Genomic DNA, 23,620 nt, shown 5'->3' on the forward strand with positions numbered 1-23,620 from the left:
TAGGCTGCTTTTTGGAACCACAGGGTTTGGGATATGTCTACTGTTTGACCTCATTTCATCCCTGCTTTCCCAAGCCATGAGCAGCGAGCTGGATGGGAAGTGGAGCAGCAAGGACACAAACTGGCACCCACATGGGATCCCAGAGCATGCAAGGTGAGGATTTAGCCATTAGGTCATCAGGCCCTCTTAGGATTTTTTTTTTTTTGAAGATTTATTTATTTTTATTGGAAAGGCAGATTTACAAAATGAAGGAGAGACAGAAAGAAAGATCTTCCATTCGTTGGTCACTCCTCAAGTGGCTGTTGTGACCGGAGCTAAACTGAGTCAATCCAAAGCCAGGAGCCAAGAGCTTCTTTCTGGTTTTCCATAAGGGTGCAGGGTCCTAAGGCATTGGGTCATGATTCACTGCTTTCCTAGGCCACAAATAGGGAGCTAGATGGGAAGTGGAGCAGCGGGGACACAAACCAGTGCCCACATGGGATGCCAGCACTTGGAGGTGATGATTAGCTAGTTGAGCTATCTTGCTGTCCCACCCCCTCAAAATTGTAAATGTCTTTAGGGATTTACTACTCTGGGAACACTGCACTTTGGCAAGCTGGAAGCAGTGATTGACATTGTTTCTTACTTTTCCATCATTTTCCTGTGGTTTTAAATTGCAATTCTGCTGTGGTTACTGACAATCAGTGATCTGCCCTGAGGTAGTTCTGTGCCTAAATGGTTGCCTTCTGGTCACCCGGAGTCTCTGAATCCTGTTCCCATGGGTGCCACGAGGCCCTGCATGACTCTGAGTATGCTGGGTGACACTCAGGAGCCAGCATGGGTGCCTGACTCATATAGGGGGTGGGGTGCTGCTCAGAGTTCAAGCCCCACACAACACAGTCACCATCCTGGGGAGGTTCCAAGGAGGTGGCCTGGCAATCAGAGTCAAGTGCGGAGACCTGACCTTTAGAACTTTCCATGAAATATGACCTAGTATTTTGCAACCCGTGGGAGAGCTCTAGCAGGTGTAAGCTGGCACTTGTTGGCTCCTGAGGGGAGCTGCCCCCTCTTGCGTAAGGAGATGGTGTTGGAGCGCAGTGCAGCAGGGGCACAGTGCTTTCCAGGTACTGCCTCGTGACCTTCACAGGGCTAAGAGCCAACTTCGTCTTTATCTACTTCTCCGGCATTCCAACAATGTGAAAGAGGGAGCCACAGCGAAGCTGGCATCTCTACACCTGGCTCCCCCTCCCTGACCTTGGCATCTTGGAATGCCTCTGATCGCCTGGTCCTTTGTATTTCTTGGAGAGCAGAGACTAGCCACCCCATGTCACCGCCTGTTGAAAAGAGTTTTGGAAAATGTTTTGGAGAAGTCTCTTCACTCTGTGCAGATGGGCTGTCCTTGCCCCATATGGTCCTGGCATTCGGTCAGCCAGGCTGGTTCTGCTGTGTGGAGCTCACAGGCCTCAGCGGTCTTGTGCCTAGGCATGCCGCATCCTGTGGTGGAGGGGTGCAGGTGCATGCAAGAATGATCTGCTCTCATTCTTGGCTGGTTTGCTCCCAGGCAGGCCTACCGTGGCAACCTTAATGAGAAAGTTCATGGCCACACATCACTCAGCACCCACAGTGGCTTCGCTGAAGAGGAAGGTTGGGATGTTTGTTAAAATGTGACCTGAGTATGTTTGACAGTCCAGAGGTAGGCTTCCAGGGAGTTGACGTGTGGATGTTCCATGTGCTGCCCTGTCCTGTGCCTCGCCCAGCCAGATGGACAAGGGCTCAGCTCTCAGAGTCACTTGCTGCCACCACTGTGGGGATAGAGGACAAGTAGACTCTCAGTATCACTCTGGTATCTGCCTGAGACCAAGTGTCACACTCACAAGGTGACAACCTGGGCAGGCCTCCCACCTGGAGCCTAAACTAGGACTGGCTACTGGGATAAGAGGGGGTTTTGTGTTTAGCCTGCTACTGTGGGCCCATGGCCCACCAGGAACCAGTGGAGACCCTCTGTGACTCAGTGCCTTACTCACACTTGGGTGGACACCAGTCTCCGGGGAGTGCCGTGTCAGTACAGCTCACAGCAAGTAGGCACAGCAAAAGCCCTGTTCTCATGCACACAGAAGTTGAGGGGAACTGCCTGGGCTGCCCTCCAGCCTACCAGCCCTTTGACCTCTCCTTTGCCCCTGTTGGACAGTCTGCCTGTGGCACACTTTGCAGCATCCAGATGCAAACAGGCCAGCGTATCTGATTGAATCCCAACACTCCTGACCCCACTTCCTGTTGGAGTCCTTGGCCCTGCTGCTGTGGCTGCCCCTTACAGTGGGTACAGAGCTGTGACTAATCAAGGTGGGAGCCCAGACAAGAGCAGGAGCCCCACTGCAGTGCCCTCCCTTCGCTCCAGGACAGTGGGTTAATATAACCCTAGGACAAACCACTCTGCCCCCGAGGGACCTGGGGAGCAGAAAGCACCCACCAGCGTGCTGTGCCCTGACCCATCTTGCAGCTCCTGGGAATTCCTGCCATCGACACTGTCCCTACTAGCAGGGAGCTTTCAGTCTAGTTGGAGAGAAAATGAACCCCAAAGAGTAATAATAAAGTCAAGTAATGGGAGGTCTCAAGATGGTACCCTCCAACACCATTTCATTTTTCCAGCCATGGAACACTGGCTTATAGGTAAAAAATTAAAAGAACAATAACAATGGCAAAAACCACCGTCCCATAAGGAGCACGTTTGGAGTTGCCTGTGACTCCACGTCACGGGCACGTGTGGATGGACAGCACTAGACAAGGAGCGTGTCATCCTAGCCGCTTGATCCTGTTCCAGGCTTTTCTCTCAACACCAGCCAGGAACTTGGCTCTCAAAGTGTGATCCAGAAAGGGTCCGGCCCTTTTGAGACACACTTCAAAATACTGTTCCATCTTAGGAGCCATTCATTGCTTTTTTGCAGCATTTCCTCATCCTAAAAATATGTGAGGATGGAAGGTGCCCCGCCGGTGACAATCTGTTGTGTGGCCAAGGCTTCGCCACGCCTCACTTGGGACCTACAGTCAGGGACACTGGAGAAAGGGCTGTCCGAGGGCCAGTCCTCTCAGGGAGGGGATGAGCCCCTCCAACAGCCCAGAAATCAGACATGCTCTGCCAGCACCACGTCTCCCAGTGCATCAGTGTTGATAAACAAACAACAACAACAAACTTGGTCACCCATTTAAGAAACACCCAATTATGTGTGAGTCAAATGGAAAGATCCCAGGGATGGTGAGAAAGCCACCTGTGCACACCACCTGCTGGGGGGTGGCTTAAGCAGGGCCCTGATTGGAGAATGTGCTACCCTGAAAAGGCTCACCACGCCTGCCAGCACCCTACCCCCGGAGCTCTGAAATCCAGTGTCCCCGCTGGGTTTCCCTGTGCCCTTGGGGAAAACTGGCCCTAGAAGAGGCTTTTGAGCAGGGTACAGTTAGGTGTCTGGAAAGATCCACGCCCACTGTGAAGGCTGTGGTGTTTGGACTCCTCCAGGTTTTCTTAAAGCCACACTTACCCTGCTCACCAGCTCTGCCCACTCAAACCTTCCAGAAACAGGGATGAAATATTAGGGGTTTTGCTGACTTGGCCCAACTCTGCCATGAGGTTCTGCTCAGTAACAGTGGCTTTCCAGGAGCCGGGCAGGTCTTGTCTTCACTTTGTGGAGCTGTTGCTTTCTCACTTCCTGCTGCAGAGATGCTAAACTCTGACCTAGAGAGCAGAGCTGAGCAGAAGTTCAGTGGCGTTCCCAAGTGTGTGCACAGCAGCTCAGAAGCGTGCCGGCAGGGGTGGGGCGGGGGCGGTGAGCCAGTCAGCCGGGTGTTCCCAATGCAAGGTGCACCCCCTTCTCCAGTCACCACACCTTCTCGCTCCTGTCATGGCCCCATGACTTGGGATGCAAATCAAGACTTTCAGCTCTCCACTTCCCAGCCTAAAGATCAAAAATTGAAAGTGAGAAGGTATTAAACAATTTCCCTTCCAAATCCCCTCCATGCTCAGCGACCCTCAGGTAGGGGTATGGGTCAGCCGAGTGCTTTCTGACTCTTGACTTACTTTTGAAGTTTCCAATGCAGGTGAGAAGGTATAGTACAATGCAAAGATGTAAACTTGGAAGGCAAACAGATCATGTTTAGATTGTCTCAATCTGTGTTCTTACCCGTTGTGTGATCCTAGACAAACTCCTTCTCTGGCTCTCATTATTTACCCTAAAATGAAGTAGTGTTGCCGAAGTGTGCATTGCAGTCTTGCGGGAACAGTGAAATAAAGTAATCCCTTAAGGTGATCAGCATTTGGTAGGTACTCAGTAAGTCGGAGTTATTACTTTACTGATGAATATGTGGTTCTTTGGAGAGACTGGAGTATCTTTGAATTCTTCATAGCACCTAATCCTCTCAGGCAGCCACTGCACAGTGCGTCTGCTAACAGGGGAATCATGAGGTGTTGACGGAAGGACCACAGAACCCGAGTACACATCGTTAGGCTTGCCTGTACTTCTGTTGATTTACCACAGGAGCTTAAACTCAGTCGCTTTTAGGCGCTACACTTTGAAATACTCTTTCTTTCTACATACTATATTCTATAACACGAGAGCCTTACATTGGCTTAGATGAAACATTTTTTTTTATTTATGGTTCAACACTTTAAAAAAATGTATTTACTTGAGGGCAGGGCACGGTAGCCTAGCAGCGAAAGTCCTTACCTTGAACACGCTGGGGTCCCATACGGGTGCCAGTTCTAATCCTGGCACCTCTACTTCCCATCCAGCTCCCTGCTTGTGGCCTGGGAAAGCAGTCGAGGACGGCTCAAAGCCTTGGGACCCTGCACCTGCATGGGAGACTCGGAGGAGGTTCCAGGCTTCTGGCTTCGGATCAGCACATTACCAGCTGTTGTGGTCACTTGGGGAGTGAATCATCGGACGGGAAGATCTTCCCGTCTCTCTTCTCCTCTCTGTATATCTGACTTTGCAATAAAAATAAAATAAATCCTTTTAAAAAATTTATTTACTTGAAAGAGAGAATCTTCTGCTGGTTCACTCCCCAGATGCCCACAGCAGCCAGAGCCACCGTACCCAGAGACAGGGCGCCAGCATCTGAGCCATCACCGCTGTCTCTCCGAGTGTGCATCCGCAGGAAGCTGCCACCGGAAGTGGCGCCAGGCCTTCAACCCAGGGCCTCTGATCCGAACTGTGGGCGTTTCCCACCAAACGCCCTTGCTGTCATAAAGCCCTTTTCATTTTCCTTTTTATTAGGTATTTCTCTTCCTCACTGGTGTATTTATTCAGCAGTCCTCGTTTAAAGGTCTTTTGCTTTGTGTCTTCATGTATTTTTTAAATTGGGAGAATAGTTTCATTTTTTTAAAGATAAATTGATTTTTCTAAAGTTTCAACATGAAACTTCAAAACCTATTTGTTGCATCTTTTTCAGAGTTTAATCATAATTCAGAGGTTACTTATAAATGTTTAGGAGTAAGGGTAATCCCTTCATGTACTGGGGGACCCAGCAAGCAGTGGGAATCCCTGACTTGTCCCTCCTCGGCCATTGGACTGGGCAGGGCTGGTGGCTCCCTACATTGCCACACCCTGCAACCCTCCAACACCAATCAAGGTCCCCTTTACTGGAGCTAGCTGAACAGATCTTGTCCCGCTGTGTACAGATGACACATAGTGTCCGATCTGTCCACTTGCCAAGGATCACACCACCTGATCCAGCAGCTGGCATCTGGAGCTGTTGCTTGGTGCTTTCCCACCCATGTGGCAATTCACTGGGCACATGACCTGCTTGGTGTCCTGGTTCATGGTTTTTACTCATCAGTCCCACTAAGAAAGAGGACTGCATTGAACTTAGGAGAGTTGAATACAGGCTTATTTCCTCAACCAGGGGACATGATGAGCTCCAGGGCCACACCCAACAGGTGAGGGAGCAACGGCCTTCCTGGGGAGGCAGTGCAGCCTTGCCAGAGTGACCTGAAGGTGGGGTGTAAAATGTAAAACTCAGCCTCAGCTCATCTCCCCCACCCCTGCTGGTCCCTCATAGGAAGCAGGGGGAGGAGCCTTTGACTGCTGCTCATTCAGTCAGCAAGGGCAGGCTGGAGGGTGGGCAGAGGGACCAGGGAGCTCCTCCTGCATGCAGGCACCTTACTGGGTGCTTGGGCCTCCTCCCCTTTTGGGGTCCCCAGTTTCCTCCATGGTATGGGACATTTTAACACAGATACTAGGAGAAAAGTCCCCTTTTCCAGAAGTAATGAGGGTTCCCCTGAGGAGAGGGCAGTGTCCTCCGAGTTGGGCCATGAAAACTGCTCCGGACTTGAGCAGGCAAGGGTGGAAATCGAGGGCAAGAAGGAGGCAGGCCAGTGGACAAGTGGCTGGAGCCAAGGGCTCCCCAAGGAACAATGCGGGAGTCCAGGGTGGGAGAGTAGGGTTGGCTCAAACAGGTTTCTAAGGATGGGGTCAGATCCTAAAGCATTTCTTGACCTTGCAACAATCCAATCCGGCACCAAGCACATAGTTGGCGCTCAGAATAAAGCAAAACTGTGGAGAGAAGTCAAGAGCATGGATTCTTGACCCACTCGGCCAGGATGTGGCCATACAGCTCTTCCAGTCCCGTGGGGCTGGGGCTGGTGGGTAGGGCAGGCTGCTCCCGGTGTCCCCCAGCTCTGCAGGGTCAGAACAGCCACACCTGCGCTGGCCAAAGCCTGCTGTGGATTCTGACCAGAGGGAGGCCCTCTGGCGGTGACAAATGTGGGGCAGGAGCTTAGGGTCCAGGGTTTCCTTCCTCTGAAGTTCAATTGTAGAACTTCATTGTTGGGGCCTCAGCCTGCTTGGGCAGATTCCACCAGAAGTAGATTTCCCTTAAAGCAAAAGGTCTCCCTGACACCACCACCACCCCTACCATTTGCTCTAGCTTGGAGGCCCCACCTTTAGCTCTGCAAGGATTCAGTGACTGCAAAGACACTGGGGTGGAAGGAGGGGTAAGGGGATGAGGAAAGGAGAGCAGGGCCCGAAGGCAGAGAGGAGGGTCCCTGAGCTGGGTGGCATCTGTGTGTGACTCCAGGCTGAGTCGTATAGGGCTGGCATTGACCCCTCATTGCCTCTCTCTAGGCCCTCCTCCCCAGGGGGAACCGTGGACAGTAGCGCTCAAGAAAGTGACAGCACTGTGGGCTTGAGAGGCTGTTCCACCCTCGTGGGCAGCCAGGACCAAAAAGGCTCTGAGCTTTAATTGGGAGTTATTATATAGCTGATCTGACAGAGCTTCATTCTCTTGTGGTCATTCAGGCAGGATCTGCACAGTTGTGTTACTCTCAGAAGCTCAGGCTGTTGGGACTGGACCAAACCCTGAAACAACCTGGTCTTGTCTTGGCTCCCAGAGTGGGAAACTGATGCTTGCAGGTCACAAAGCTGGTCAGTAGCAGAGGAGCTAACCTCCATGTAGTCTAGAGGCACTGCCGCACAAAAAAAAAAAAAAAAAAAAGCATTTTTTTCTGTCTAGTGTTTTTTTTTTCTGTCTAGTGTTTTTATGGTTTTAGGTTGCAGAGCACGTACGAACTGAAAGCTTTATGTTTTGTTTGATCAGATCAGATATTTGGCCGAAGAGTCACAGAGATTAGGATCCCAGCCCTGCTGGTGGCAGTTGCCAGCCACAGTGCCATTCTGAGCCTGTTTCCCATGCGCAGGGGAAGAGGGGGGCCTGGAGCCTCTAAGCTCTGAGCCCAGAGCTCAGGAGACGCACTTGCAGAGTGCCTGGCAGCTCCACAGGCGCACTGCTCCCCTACTTAAAAGATGATCTTACAGCATTCCCCGAGGGGCGCAGAGCAGGAGCCAAAGTCGACTCAGCGATTTCCAAGCCCATGGTCTTGTGGCTTCTCCAAGCAGCAGCGGGAGGCTTCTGACCGCGCGGAGCCCTTGGAACACATGAATCAAAATAGTGGTGTGATGTCATGTCCTAATGGGAATGCGCTGCGGCCAATGGGCGGCTGTGCCGGGTGGTTTCCTTTTACAGTCTTTTTAAAGAGACATCATGCAAAGCTGCACATGACGAACAGCTTGTGCCGCCTTTGCCTGTTTAGTCGTCCCTCCTCTTTTAATTGCAAGGGGGGGGGGGGGAAACTGAAGTGTATCTGAGTGGCTGACCTTAGCTACATAAACAAATGCCCTGCAAAGAAGTTGAAGTTGCGTTTTTGCCTCAGGGCAGCCTCCTGCCTACTTAAGGACAGCTTGGGGCCCCGGCACTCCAGTTGCAACTGCCCGGCCACGAGTGGGGAAAGCAGTGGTGGAATCACCCTGTGTGGACCGTGGCTGCTACCTTCTCCCACGTTTGTCCGAAGGCACCCCCAGGGAGAGCACGCTGACTGGCAGCTGAGCACGGGCTGCCCCTGGAGTTCTCGTGGCTGTGGGGTGCTGCACCCCTCCCAGCTCCCTGCCACCCCGAGGGGACACCAGTCCTGGAAGTCCTGACATGCTCGCCTGTCACCACTCCTGTGGCCACCGTGACCCATGAAGCGCTTTGGAAGTCTCAGGGGCAGCAGGAAACACAAGCAGCAGAACCGGAGCGCAGAGAGGCGCCAGTCGGAGCCCCACGGCCTTTTTGGTAGGATCTCGCCCCCTTGTCACTCCACCCGTGGGCAGAGCCTTTGCAGGGACCCCACAGCATGGTGTGTGTCACGGACACCCTCCCACGCAGTGGCTCTTGCTAGTGGCTGCTCCCTTCTACTTCTAGGTAGATCCTGTAGTAGCGACCAGTTAGAATGAACAACCGAGAATGTGCCTTGCTTGGTGGGAAAGCAGCTACCGGGGCTGTGCAGCCTTGCTTTCCAAAGCCGTTTTCTCTCCTTCTGTCTCTGACCCACTGGTATTAGTGAAGCTCAGCAGCCTCAGGAGCCACCTGCCTCGGTGCTGTGCTCCCTGGGGAGAAGTTTCCCCGAGATGGGCTGGTTTCAAGGGTCTTCTGCAACACCTGCAGGTGTGGGAGGGGGCCGGGGCCAGTGGAACCCTGGGCAAAGGGGAGTCTGGGAAGGGAACTGTTGTTGGTGGGGGTGGGTCTGCATCCGCACAGGTGGGTCCTAGGGCTAGCTTGGCAGACTGCATTGAGGAAGGCTGTTTGCCAGCTGCAGCTGTGCTGGTGTCTTAGGGGCAGTCCTGACCTACTCCTTGTGAGCATAACAGCAGGGTCTTAGCTAGCAGGGGCTCACTAGTTGGCTAGGTCATGCCGCTGCAGGGAGACATGGCAAAGCCGAGGAACAAAGCTGAGGGCCCATGCCCGGCGTCCCTCCACATGCAGTGTGGCGTGTGGAGTGGCAGAGGACCGACTTTGGTAAAGTACCTGAGCAAGTCAGTGCGAAGTGGGATAGACATAAGATCTACCTGTAACATGCACTGCCTTCTTCCTGCCATGGCTCTGGGTAGATTGGGGTAGACCAGTGTCCAACTGAGGGCCAGAAAAGGATCCCTGGGCTCTGGGTTCAGGGACCTCTCAGCCTCCAAAAGGAGAAAATCTGTTCAAAAAAGTCGGAGAGCAGGGGTCTTAGTGAGGTGAATTTGCATGGGAACAGGGAGCCTGCCTTGATCAGGGAGAGACCCACCTGGGTTTAAGGTACGTTGATATGACTTAAAAAGAAGACACTGCTGCTAAGTAATAAAGTAGTAAGTGCTCGCTCACTCTAGCATTGGAGCAGAAGCTATTATTGAACTAAAACTCAACGTATGCTAATGGGAACGGGCAGGCCCGTTATTAAAGCCCTAGGATGTGCCAGGCAGTGGCTTCTGGCCTGGTGTTTAAAAGCTGGCAGGCATCCTGTCTCCTATACTTCTGACATCAAAACAACACACCCCCTTGACTGAGATTTCTCTAAGTGTGCCCACAGAGCTGCCCCAGTGTGGACCACTGGGGCCTCAGGGTTTGGCTCACCCCCACTGAGCCTTCGTCTGGGATTTGGGGAGCAAATGGCAACTGCACAGTCCCTCCCCAGGCTGTGACCACTTAGTGGTGACCCCCAGGCTCTAGGTTTGTCATGCTTCTGACTTTGGGGGTTGCAGTGAGAGAGGTCAAGAGGGAGGCAGAGCAGAGGTAGAACCCCTGTGTAAAGCCCAATGTGGGGTCCATTGACCAAAGGAAGTTGGCAGAACCTTCCTGCCACCTCTCTGCCTCTGGAAATCAGGCCCAGCGGCAGGGTCAGTCCCTGCAGAACAGCCCAGGGATGGGCTGACCCTGCAGGGTGGGGCTGTGGTCCTCGAGGGCTTGTTCTGACCATGGCTCTAACGCTGAGCCCTGGCAGTGTGGCCCATACAGAGTCAGCGCTGGCCTGTGGTGGCTTGCAAGCCTGCCACTCCAGCTCCTGCTTCAGCATTGCATTTTGTAATGTGTGTCCCAGCAGCTCTCTCTCCTTCATATTCCTTTAGCTACCGGAGTTCTAGACAATGCCTCTTCTCCCTATGAGGAAGCTTCCAGCAGGGGGACCCTGCAAATGCTTATCTGTTCTCCTTCTTCTGCTTCTCTCCCCCTCCGCATAAGTTTTGCTCAGGCACCCAGAATGCTCCCTGTGCCTCGCTAGTTTTCTCCTGGGGGGGAGGGGAGGAGCTTCTCCCAATCTTGTCCAGGAACCACTGCACCCCTCTGAGCCCAAACAAGGTGCACTTGACTTGGTTTCATCCCGTAGCCTCCCTGACGTTACTCAGGTCTGAAGACACATCTGTTACACACGCAGGCATGCACACACACACCCCTGACCCCACAGCCTCCCGACCATCCAGAACAAGCAGAAGAGCAAACACAATGAGTGCACTTGCGGTGTCCCAGAAGGAAGTTGGGGAAACCCCTAGGAAATGTGAACCCTCTGGCACTGTGATAAAATCCCACCTGAAGTTCTATGTGCCAGAGTGCCTCCCCTACCCATCCCCCCAACTCCATACCTGCCTGGCTCCTGCTCAACAGGCTCTGTGGTAAGCAGAGACCCATGTTGTGTGGACAAGGAGTTTGCAGTGTTGATGATAACAAAATGAAAGAAGGCTGGGGGCAGGGTAGGCTAACCAGGTGCAGGAAGATCAAGTGCAGAGAGAGTGGATCATTGAGTACCCAGTATGTGCGGTCTGCTTCCAAGCGCAAGTCCTTGGTGAGGGCCCATGGCAGCAATGGTGGCCAGAACCAGGTGTCCCATGCTGTGAGGGTCTGGGCAAGAGGAAGACAACAGCCTTGGCAGCCCTTTGCTTTCACAGCCGGCCTTCCCAGCCCGTGAGCTCAGCTCAGGGTGACTGCAGTAGCCTCCGGAGCTAAATGAATCAGCTACATTCAGGTTGCCATGGCACAGTGTCCTTGCCCTGACAGTGCAGATGGAGCCCTTGGAGAAGGAGCTTGCAGCCCCGGGAACCATCGTGAGCTCTTCCCCTGAAACTAAGGGTGAGACTGAAAGGTGAGGTCTCTTTTCTGACCTGCCCCCTCCAGCCTAGTCCCCTTTCTCACTCCCCAGGCCCCCACACTGACTCTGCATATGCCCTGGCCTGGCTACTCTTTCTCCCAGCTGGCTTTGCCTTTTAGTTGTCTGTAACAGAAACAGTCAATCACTTGTGGAAGTTGGGAGGGCCAAGACAACCTGGACCATTGTGTATCTTTGGCTCTGGGTCTCGGCCCAGGCCACTGCTGCCTCCCAGCAGAATCTCCTGATAACAGTAGTGTGGAGTGTGGGGGACAAGGGGTAAGCCACTGCTTCTAAGAGGTAGGCGTCTCTCCTCCCTGTTAGACTCCTGGTCAGGCTCTGTGCTTGGCTTGGAGGAACCCCAAGTGAAGGGTGCTGGGGCTGTGGAGCCCAGGGCAGGGCTGATAGGAGGCCCCGGGCTGGACTGGTGGAGTGGACCGGTGTCTAGTATCAAGGTCTCAGGAAGAAAGCAGAGGGTCCTGGCTGGGTACAGAAGGATGCTTGGGTGAGTCAGATAAGTAAACACTTGGCTTTGGCCCCTCTTTTGGAAAGAAGAGATAATGCAAATCAGCCAATACCAGTGATTTCGTAAATGGACAGCAAGTGAGTGATGGCTCTGCTGGGGCCCCAATGGACAAGTGTGTGGTCTCCCTATCAGTAATCCAAGCCCTCTCTAATTCCTATTTCCAGGAAGTAGGACAAGCCCTAAGCTACCAGGCAACCAAACCCCTGACAGTACGTTCTGAGCACCCAGATTCTCGGTGGCCTCGTGTGGATGGATGCCCAGGAGGCTTTGGAAGAGCATCCCAGAAGGGCACATTCCATTCTGAGGAATTGCGTGCTGATCTGAAGTAAATGCGTATTTCTGCTGAAGCACTTCTTTCAACACACATACTAATGAGCACGTACGTTGGAAAGCCAAGCCCAGAGCAAAGCAGAAGGGAAATATGTGCTGTAGGCCGGAGGAGGTTGTATTTCCAGGAACTATAGGTCTCACTGTTATCCAGCAGGGTGAGGCCAAGGGTTTGGAAGGAGGCCGCCTGTCACTGAGAGCTTAGTTAGTTCCCAAGAGGAGGAGGAGTCCTTCCATGCTGGGCTACTGGAGAGGTGGCGGGAACAAGGAGAGTAGGGGCTGGAGCCCTGCTTGTGCTTACTGAGAGACCAGCCTGGCAGCCTCGGGGGGTGTGTGGTGAGCGGCTGGCTTGAATGATCTCAGCAGTCTGCCTGCCTGTGGACGCAGGTGATCGGGGCTGGGGAATTTTGCCTCCCCGGCACATGTGAGAACCAGATAAGGAAGGTGGTTTGGAGCATGGGCCCTGGGTTAGCAACTAGCAGAGCATTGCTAAGGTCTGGCTAACTCTGAATGGGGCAGTTAGCCTGGCCCCAGATACAGACATCAATATAGAAAATAAAGAATGATGCTTCAGACAGGATGCTGTTCCTGTCATCCACCTGTTCTCTTTAGCTTGCCTTCTGAGTGGTCTTAGCTCTGTTGGGTGCAGAATCACCAGGCAAGGTGGTTGCCAAGAAAAACCCAGCTGCCCTACTCTCTCCCAAGACTCACTGATCTCAGAAGTGGGCTTCTCCATCCAGGCTGGGGCCACTTCTCATTCTTCAAAGGACACCATCTATCCAGGCCCTGAGCACAACCCTAACTCCAGGATAGCAAGGCAGAGGGCTTCAGGGTTGGCCTCCGGTCCTCCACCTGCCTCCAGCCGTGGAGAAAGCCAGTGTAGAGTCAGCAATTACCCCGTGGCCTCCCTTGACTTCCATTCATCAGGTGTGCCAGTCCATCGGGCAAGCTCATAGCCGATCTTAGTGTGTGTGAGGCACGGTCAGTGAGGAGGATGGGATGGGAGCGTTCTGAAAACACTGCTGCCCTGGATTCCTTCTGGCCCAGAGTCTCGGGCATGCCCTCAGGTCTGGGTGAGAGTGATAGGAAGGTGGGGCCAGGCTGAGCCCCAGCCAGTGGGAAGTGGAGGGTCAGAGGAGACGTGGCAGCTCAGAGCTGCCTATGAACAGTGCTTTGTTTACACCCTGACTTGGACGTGACTTTGACCCCCTTGACTTTGCCTGTAGTTTCAGCACTGGATTTTCTTTTTCTTTTTTTTTTTTTTTTTTAAGAGTTTGAAGTTAAAGGAGCTAGGTTTTGATCAGGACCCAATGCTTATTAAAGAACATTTATTTATTTGAAAGGCAGTTCAGGAGAGAGAGGCATATCTTTCATCCAAGGATTTGCTCTCCAAATGCCCACAAGAGCCAGAGTTGGGTTGGACTGAAGTCAGGAACCAGGAACTCCAGCTGCTCTTTCCCCCTGGGTGGCAGGGGCACACATCTATGGGCCCTCTTCTGCTGCATTTCACAGTGTGCTAGCAGAACTCACACTGACTCAGTCGTGAGATGCAGGTGCCACAAGCGGCAGTTCAGGGTCCTGTGATGGACACAGAAACTGAAAAAATCTGCATAAATTTAAACAGCCTTCAAAAACTTCATGGGAAGGGCTGCTGCCATGGTGCAGTGGATAAAGCCGCTACCTATGGGTGCCAATTTGAATCCCAGCTGATCTACTTCCCATCTAGCTCCCTGCTTATAGCCTGGGAAACCAGTGGAGGATGGGCCAAGTGCTTGGGCTCCTGCAACCACATGGGAGACCCAGAAGAAGCTCCTGACTTCTGGCTTCAGGTCGGCTCAGCTCTGGCCATTGCAGCCATTTGAGGAGTAAACCAGTGGATGCAAGAGCTCTCTTTGTAATCCTGACTTTTAAATAAATCTGTTTTTAAAAGTCCACAGGAAATGCAGATTATGAAAAACCCATGCATGGATTTCAAAATGATTTTTTGCAATACACTTACTTTTAATTGATTTTTCACAAAGTTGTTGACGTAACTGTGTTTGTCATTGCAATATATGAAAAGTGCAGGCGTTTTGGCCTAGTGGGTAAGATGCTGGTTAGGATGGGGCGAGCCCCTACTCTGCTCCTGGCTCCAGCTTCCTGTTGAGATGCTCCCTGGGAGGCAGTGGGTGTTTGCTGTGGGCATTGGGAGGAGTGGAGCCTTTAGGGGGTCCTTTACTACAGCTCTCAGGGCAATGGTTGGGTTTTCATGGTCACGGGGCTGGCTGAAGTGCTGGGAGCCTCTCACTGCACCCCGGGCTTTGCTTCTGCTGCTCTTGCCCAAACTCGCTGCCACCTTCTGCAGTGTCGAGAAACAGCATGAGGCCCCCGCCAGATGTGGCTGCCTGATCCAGGACTTCTTGGCCTTGAGAACCACACCCCCACCTTTGTTACTTGGTCTGGGGATTCTGCCACAGCAGCAGACTTGGGCCACTGAAGGTAGGACAGCAGGTTTTCTCCCAAGCAGCCTACAGCTGGGCCCTCACAATGGCCCTTCTGGAAGTTTCTGCAGCCTAGCATTTGCCAGTCTGGTGGGTGCTGAGGCCTCTGGGGGAGTCCCGGGATCCTCTGCCGAGGAACATCTCAGGGCTGCCTGACTGGAAAGGGCACCTTCCAATTCCAAGGGGTGCTGCTTTCCCACTTGGTGTCAGGGCCCTCCCTGCTGTCCTCCTCCCCTGGGCCCACTGCTCCGACAGGCGTCTCCTACAGACTCCCTCTGGGCACCTGCCACTCAATGTCCCACACGTTCTGCAGAAAGACAGCAGCTCCAGTCAGCATCTGGTTGGTCAAGTTGGGGAGTCTCGACTCCCTGGGTGCTGGGGCTGTGTGTCTCCTTCCCCACTGCCTGGGGCAGGTCATAGTCTTCAGCTTCCTCACTAGGGAGATGGCAGCTTTCATTGTGTGACATCAGGTGAGGGCTGCCAGAGCTGGGCTGGGGCCAGCCTGGAGGTCACCCCAGAGACCCGTGGCCAGCCCCGCGTTCCTGGAGCTGTGGGCCTGCTGTGCCGCAGGTCACTCACTTTCCGACATCCTGAGTTTGCTGCTGCCGTGTACAACAGGTCTTCTAGCTGAAATGACTGTGTCTGAGTCTGTGGATTTTCACATGGGGCCCATCAGGCGGACTTTAGGCTCGCCTCTGGCAGCCAGTTTGGAAGGCAGCTGTGAAACCTGAACTCTGTATCAGCCTGATCTCCGCATATTTCTTTGATGAAGCACACCAGGTCGTGCCTCATTGGATAATCTGAACATGCCCAGGTTGGTCAGCGTGATAACTTAGGTGTTAGGATGGCCTGCAGAAGAGGTGAAGACCTACCAGACATGGCTCATTGCAGCTGGTGATGTAGTTGGGGAGGTCAGGACCACCTGGAAGCACCAAACTCTGGGCGCTCGTGCCGAATACTCCAGGGCTCAGGTACAGTTTGGCCTGGCCTCTGCTCCGAACATCAGCAATGAAATGGAATTGGTGGAAATCAGGAGTGGGTAGAGAGCAACGAAGCAAAGCTCAGACAGAGAAGATGGTGCCAGATTTTAAGAAAGGTAGAGTGCCAGGCTGGAGAAGGCTAATCTGAGAAAGAGGGACTCCCCAAAGGGCCTGTGCAGGGGAGGAACTGGCTGAGGGTGTGATAGAGGGAGGAGGGCCCAAGCTCTGCAGCTTCCACCAGCACAGGCCAAGAGGAGCTTGTCTGGCGTGAGCTGATTGTCTCCAGGGCTCCACTGTCCTAGAGTAGCTGCACATTCCAAGTGCAACATCAGCCCTGGCTCACACCTGCTGGCACTCGGCTGGGGCAGCCTTGTCCCTCTGGCATCATGACTGCCAGCATAGGCCCTCTGTACCCAGCAGCATGTCACAGCCCCTCAGAGATCAACATGAAAGGTGGGGTACCCTGCAGCCACTGGGTCATCCAAGGGGGTCTAGGGAGGTGAGTGTGGAGGGGGCTAGAGCACTAGACATCAACGACACCTGTCAGGATGATGTCACAAGGAAACAGGATAGCAAACAGATATTTCTGTTTGATAACTATTAGTAATAGAGATCCGGCACCTCTATTACTAATGAGCAGGCTGAGGCCAGAAGACATGTCAGTCCCCCACCTCAGCTGCAGGCAGCGTGGAGCCCGCAAGCAAGATGGTGACTCCTGTCTGTAGCACTCCCTCTAGGGAGTGTGGGGAGTGATCCACTGTCCCCTGTGCTCTGTCTTGCACTAACAGCCTGTGTGCACGTCTCTGGCACATCCCTCATACACAGTGCTGCTGCTCCTGCAGGCTGGCCACTGAGTCACAGGGCGTAGCAGAGCAGAGGTCCTTTCTGCCCTACCCTGCTTCTCGCTCCTGGGCGGCTCAGCCTGGCCGGCCCTGGTTGTGGTCAAGGAATAGCACAGGAAAGGCACCCTAGGAGCGGCTACATCCAAGCAGTGACCTCTGAACAGCTGTTGCCACGTGCCTGGGACACAGTGTCCCAGTGAGAACCATGTGCCTGGGACACGTTGTCCCGGTGAGAAACCAGGCACCTGGGACAGTGTCCCAGTGAGAAACCAGGAGCCTGGGGAATGGTGTCCCAGTGAGGAACCAGGCACCCCCCAGGTATCATGAGCCTCACCCTCCTGGCTTCCCAGTGGTAGCACCTTGGCTCAGGTCTTCTTCTCCACCTGTCTGCCTTTGCCAGGGTCTTCCTCCACTGCCAGTTCCTTGGCTGTTGGTAGATGGCTCAGAGTCCACCCCAGCTGGGCAGTCTTCCTGTGGACTCCCTGCAGACTCCCTGCAGCTCCAGGGGTTTGGTCCTCTTCCTCTCCTGGAGGGCCTCCCCCAACCCCAAGCAGCAGGTGTGCCTTCAAACTATGCCTCCACTGAATGCCTTTTGGTCCCACCTTTGTGATATTTGACTGCCAAGGCCGTGCTAACTGTCGAGAGCTCTTTAAGGCACGGGATACTGAGTTATCAGCATGCATGTGAGGAAAATGCATTTTTCCTTGCTGGTAACTCTGCGTTATCTGAACACCCTGGCATAACCCAGTATATGTGGATCAGAAACAACACCTCCTGAGCCCCCCGGAAGTCCCTGCACGCTGAGCATCATTTAGTTGGCAGCTTCGTGTCTCTCTGTATTTGGAGTCTTTCACTTGCACCTTGTGAGCTGTCAACGCATGGACTGAAAGATCTTCTGTTTGCACTGCTGTTGGAGGGGCAGCTTTGTCTGCCTGGTGAGAAATCCTGCATCCATTCAGTGTCCTGGGGGCTATGCACATTGTTCTATGTCTGTGGTCTCTCTGTTGGACTTCCTCCAGGATTTTGTGGGGGATGTGGCATCACTGTGTGCACTTCCTGACTCCCTGCATGCCCCAGAAGTGAGCACCACGTTTTTCCAACCCTGTACCCTGTGCTGCTCGCCAGCCCCCTGTCCTCCCCTGCACAAATGCAGGTGTTTCTCCTTACCTGGGGACATGTCTAGCATCTACCCCAACGAGGCCCCCGTTTATGCTGGGGTACAATGCCCACGTCCCTCCCATGTGCCGCTCTGCTCCCCCAGCATTAAGATTCAACCTGTTGGTGATACCCTGAGAAAACAGCAGGTGGGGATCCCAGTGGGTGGGGATACTCAGTTCTCCCACACTGCATTCTCCCGCGGCTCAGCATCTCCGTTTATTTATGACCGGGAGCTGTAGCAGGACTTGATGTGTAACCAGCCGCCGTCACTATAGCAACTCCTTACTTACCCCAGCCTCTGCACTAAAAATAGATCACCTTCATCCCTAGGATAGAAAACTCAAAGAAAATCAAAAGCAAGGGGGTGACCCAGTGTGCTTAGCAGCTGGCCGGGGAGGAATTCCCAGGCGCCTGTCACCCCCACCTATGTAGGAGACGGGCGGCAAGGGCGACGCCTTGGTTGCCATGAGGGACCAGCTTCCCCCAGCCGACACCTCCTCTTTCTCTCCATTTTCTTTTCTAAACCACAATGTTTAACACTGAACTATGGAATCTTTCATCATTTCTTTTGGGCTTTACTCCGTTTCTTAATCTTCATTCTTCTCTGGTATTATAAATATTTTTCAAGGGCAGGGGACTTAATTAAGGCAAGAGATAAGAGGACTGGGATTCATGGCATATGAAGAGGAGCTGAAAGGCCAGCAGCTGAGCCAGCGTGGGGAGGGAGTGGGAGTGGCCTCCGGTACCTGAGGATGTGTCCTGCAACACACAGGGTAATTGCTGCCTTGTGCTCAGCGTCATGGGAGAAGAAATGGCTTCTCCACGAGACCATGTAAGCCTATTTTTAGTGCTTTCAACTGCATTTCTAAATCCTAACAGTGAAAAATCATCTCTGAGTGTTGGAGAGCTAGAAGAATGTTGTGCAAGCAGCTGCTTCAGGAAACTAGGGAGGAGTCCTGGCTCTGGACCACATCTCGCCTTCACCTGGTCTGTGAGTGAAGGATGGCTGTGGCTCCCCAGAGGGCTGCCAAGATTCGGTGAGACAGGCAGGTAACATCCTATCCTGCTCACGCAGCCTGCCTGGTTGGGTGGCTTTTAACACTGAACAAGTGATTTACTAAGGTGCCCTGTGCCTTCCTGGCTATGAAATGGTGCCACAATAGAACATGGGTGTGGTGAGCATGAGAGCTAGGCTTGAAATATGGAGAGGTCAGGGCCAAATGCTGCCGGAAGCTGCCCTCTGTACCCAGACCAAGGACAGCCAGAAGGCCCCCGGCTCCTGTACTTCCGACTCTCCTAGGGAGTTCTCTCTGCCATGGGGGATCCCTGAGTAAGGTGTCCACTTGGGGCTCTTGTTTACATATTTGAGACAAAGTTAGCTCTAGTGTACTAGTTCGTTCCCAAATGCCTGAAATTGGTGGGACTGGGTTAGGCTGGGAAGTCAATCCAGATCTCCCATGTGGGTGGCCATTGCTTGAGCCACTGACAGCTGCTTTCCAGAGCCTGTAAGAGCAGGAGGCGGTGGTCAGGAGCCAGGGCCATGCACTGAACCTGGGCACACTAATGTGGACATGGGCCTCTCGGCCGGCTTGTTAACTACAAGGCTGGATGGTCACTTCCTTGGCTTTGTTCCAAGAAGGGCTTGCAGGCCAGCATTGCGGCACAGCATATTAAGTTGCTGCCTGCCATGCCAGCATTCCATAGGAGCATTGGTTTTAGTCCCAGCTGCTCTATTTCCAACCCAGATCCCTCGTCAAGTGTGTGAAAAAGCAGTGGAAGATGGCCCAAGCATCCGAGTCCCTGCATAGGGTTTCCATTCTCCTGACTTTGGCCGTTGCAGCCATCTGGGGAGTAAACCAGGAAACGGAAGATCTCTCACACGTGCACACTGTCTCTACCTTTCTGTAATTCTGCCTTTCAACTAAATAAATAAATCTTAAAATTAAAAGTGAAAAAGAAGGGACTTGAAGGACTAGGGAGGGCTCTTACGGTTTACTTGATGCGTTGGCTGTGGTGTACTCTGGAGGTAGCCCACACATACCACACAGGAGGAACTGAAATGCCTGGCTTGCCTGGGCCAACCACAGAGGACAGCATCCAGCGAGTAAGATGGGATATGAGAGGGCTTGCCATTCATGACCTGTGTGGCCACCCTGGGAGGGCCCCAGGAACTCACCTTGCACCAAGCCAGGCACACCTCACTTGCGCCCCAGGGCCCTTGAAAAGTCCTGCAGTTGAGGCTGCAGGGGGAGCCTGTTGCCACAATATGGGGCTCCTAAGTGCAGGGTGAGTGTTGGATCCAGGGTGACAGCGCCCAGGCAGGCATGACTGCTGGAAGGAACATCAGAGGCAGAGCAGCCCCCAACAGCATGGCGTGGAGTCACAGTTCTGCCCCCACCGATTCCAAGCAGGAGTCAGCTTTCAGAGCCAGAGCGCCTTGCGGAAGAACCCCAATGCAGAAGTTAAAATAGAACCCGCCGGTGTTTTTCTCCATCTCCCGCAGCACACCGAGGCCCTTAGCAAGGCAGCTGTGTCTCAGGGAAGGGATGCCAGGTAGATTCTTTGGAGTCTGGCTGTCATGGCTGCTTCTCCCATGGGCTTACAGCAGGCAGTCACAGAGAGAGAGACTGGCACAGGCTTCCTGCCACTCTCCCCAGGCGCCTTTGCTGGCCTCAGCTCCGGGCTGCAGAGACATGTGGGGAAGTGCGGATGCCGTGTGTAATCAGAGCCTCTGCCTGGTGTCTATCTAATCAGCCAAGGTATGTGTTAGCGACACATCCATAATAAGAAAGTGCTGGTTGACAGCCCAGGAACCCAGTTGGTGTTGAGTTGAGCTGTCGCTGTCGCCTGCTGGTGGCAAGGCTGCAGCACTCTCTCCTGCACTCCCTCCTGACCCAGAGCCTCGCCCAGCAGCAGGGCTGCCCTCTCAATTGGTCCCCACCCACCACAGGCTTGCTGGTATTTCAGGGGCACAGATAGGACCCTGCCTTCCCCTCCTCGCCTGTTTCTTAATCAAAGCAAGGTTTTTCTTTGCACAAGGAGCGATAAGCACTCCCTCCACCCACCCTGCCGCCAGGAGATCCTTGACAAGGGAGAAGGAATAAATGATGGAGAGTAGAGCCTTGTTGTAGAACAGGTTTTGAAGCAGTGAGAAGGAAAGGAAGCCAAGTGTATTATGTCCTTGTGTCTGGGGAGGAAAACCTTGGCAAACTGTGGGGTAGAAAGTGGTGGAAGAAGGAGGAATTTCTCCAGCAGCCCTACGACCCCTACAGCTTTGCCCGGCATTGGGGTTGCAGCCCCATGAGCTGCAGGTGGGGAGGGGCCGTTTAGCTGTGCTTGGAGGAACTCAGACAAGGAGGGTCCTGGGGTCCTTTCATGCCGACGCCCCATCTGCAGTGGTGCTGGACCACATGAGGTTCTTAATTCTGAGGTGGAAAAAGTCTCAAAGACTCTCAGGCTGACCTGCTGCTTCCTGGTAGGTGAATTGTTTGTATAGAAGATGCATCTGGGGTACAGACTGAGTGATTTGCACAATATCAGCTAGCTGAAAATACTGGAAGTTCATAGATCAACTTCAGTCCCTAGAGTAATGTTTTGTTTAAATACACCAGTAATAGGCAATACATGCACATGTGGAAACATTCAGAAAAACACCAGAGGTGGCGTAGAAAACAAATAAAACATTCTTCTATTCTGGATGCCTGGTCCCAGATCCCAGCCCAGAGGCAATTTATTTCACATCCTTTCAAAGTAGTCTCTGCTAGTAAAAGCTGCTCGTGCTTTTCCATACAAATGGTTAACATATCCAGTGCACTGTTGTGCGGCCTGCTGCTCAACCCCTTAACAATGTCAGCTAGACAACAGATTGTCCAAAGAGCCGTGAATTTATTAAGAAACATCAGTGCACGGCAGTGGGAGCGCATGTGCCTTACTCAAAGAGGTTGAGATGAAGGGGCAAATAGAGGAGGCTCACATGGGATATTTTGAAACAGTCACCTTGGCCACAATCCAATAGCAAAAGAGGCACTCAGCGACCCCAGGTCAAGGAGGCAGCTGCAGGGCTGACGTCTGTGTCCAGTGTGCTGGCTTCTGCAGAGTTTGGTGCTGTCAGAGTCCCTTGTGATCATTCCTGGTTGTAGGCATCGATGTCAGAGTCTTGCTTTCATGGCCTTTCAGCTCTGTTGATTCTTTATCTTTGTTAGAGCTTGACACGAGTGCTTCCATTTTGATTCTGACCATGTTCCCAACAGTTTACATAGGAGTCCACAGGAGATGCCCCCTTGCTGTTCATGCTTGTGTTGTGTTCCACTGTCTAAAATAATCCATAGATTAATCAGCCCCCGGTTGGTGAAGCTGCTCTCAGTTCCTTCACTCACAGACACAAGAGGGTATTTCAGACAGTTTACAGAAATGGCTCAGGTGCCAGGGTTCCTGTCACCCATCTGAGGGACTCCTGGCTCAGTCAGACCAGCTCACCCTAGCTAGACAGCTGGAGAACAAGTCAGGGGATGGAAGATGTCTGTATGTTTCTTTCTCTGTCTGCTTTCAAAGAAAAACACTTCCTTAGGAAATGGAATTAAAAATAAGGTGAATTTCCCATAAACTTTCAGTAATCCCCTCATCAATGGCATGTACATACATATAATCTTGCCACAAGTATTGTCACACACGTCTGTTGTACATGTGTGCACATAAACCTCAAAAACAAATTCCTGGAAGCGAAACCACTCAGTCTCAGAGTGAGAGTGGTTCTGTTTAGATTGTCAAGTAACCCTCATCAGCACCAGACAAGTACCCTCATCAATATGCTACATTGTTGCAGCTTTCTGATTTCTGTTGATGGTGACAATTGCTGTGATGTTAGGATAGTGGTGGAAATATCTGGAGGTTTTCACACGTCACCCCTCACCCCATAGATCTGCCCAGCAGCCCCATGAAGGATTTTATGTCTTGGTCGCTATATGAAGCACACCAGATATGGGAGCACCACAAGCTAAGTGCCCAACCCTCAACAGCACCATTAGACCACCTGAGGGACAGGAGGCTGCCCATCTGCCTACCCTTCAACCCTACTGCTTACCCACAAAACCCATGCATCTGTGGCTGCCTTGACCCTTTCCAATAGGCACTAGGAAGCTATGGATTGCTCTAGGATTTCAAGTTCCACAGCCCACCCGGTACAGAATCAGTTGGTTCAACTCTCCCTAGCTGTCCTCTGCACAGCCTGAGTCCCCGGCTCCAAGCTGCCTCAGCCACCTTGCCCTTCTCTGAACGGGTTCTGCATTTTAGGCCTCCACTCTGCAGGTACTATTCCCTCCCTTCCCTTGCCCCTCTTGTCCCTCCAGGAAACTGGCACTCCAGGTCATGTGTTGCTGCTTCTGCGTATGTGCCCCTGGCAAGGTGGCTTTGTCCTCAGTCGGCCCTATGTGTCTCCCTACCAGCCTACATAATGCCCTGCACTCTGTTTTTTCAGCCCTGAGAGGCCCTAGCACCCAGCTGGTGCCCGAGTATTTGGGAAGGAGCAAGAACGCGGGACTCCCTCCACCCCAGGACGTGTACTCTCCATGCATTCCAGATCATGTGTCCTCCCACTTGGGGTTCAAGGAACTTGAGCAGCTTGAGAAATTTTGGTCTTTCTAATCTGCTGCTTAGAATGCAGCCCTAAGCCAAGATCCTATCTCCCTGCAGTTATGATAGCTCTCATGTAAGTGTACCTAGGTAAGCCCACAGGCAAGCACCTGCCCCCAGCCGTTCCTCCAAATGTCCCCATTGGCCCCAGTGAAGTGAATTTCTGTTTTTTTTTTCACATTTAAAAAATGCCTAAGTCGAGTTATAGAGACATATTTCACATACCTCGGCATCTACCCCTTTTAGATGTGCATTTGTTGGTGTTTGTTCATAGCCTTCACAGTGAA

General features: G+C 52.8%; 1 protein-coding gene across 5 annotated transcripts in view; it reads left to right on the forward strand.

The window, feature by feature from the left end:
• PRKAG2 (protein kinase AMP-activated non-catalytic subunit gamma 2) overlaps positions 1–23,620 on the forward strand; it is a 215,863-nt gene that overhangs the window by 75,831 nt on the left and 116,412 nt on the right. For 2 of the 5 annotated variants that reach the window (XM_041002354.1, XM_041002355.1), the window contains exon 1: positions 8,466–8,574. The exons of the other annotated variants lie outside the window; for them this stretch is intronic. In XM_041002354.1, the coding sequence (XP_040858288.1) occupies positions 8,481–8,574 (94 nt within the window). In that variant the 5' untranslated portion in view covers positions 8,466–8,480. Of the gene's footprint in view, positions 1–8,465; positions 8,575–23,620 lie in introns of those variants that run through there. 5 annotated transcript variants of the gene reach the window in all.

The sequence above is a fragment of the Ochotona curzoniae genome, unplaced genomic scaffold (genome assembly GCF_017591425.1).
Source record: "Ochotona curzoniae isolate NIBS_2020 unplaced genomic scaffold, NIBS_Ocur_1.0 scaffold_2476, whole genome shotgun sequence".
Taxonomy (NCBI): Eukaryota; Metazoa; Chordata; class Mammalia; order Lagomorpha; family Ochotonidae; genus Ochotona; species Ochotona curzoniae.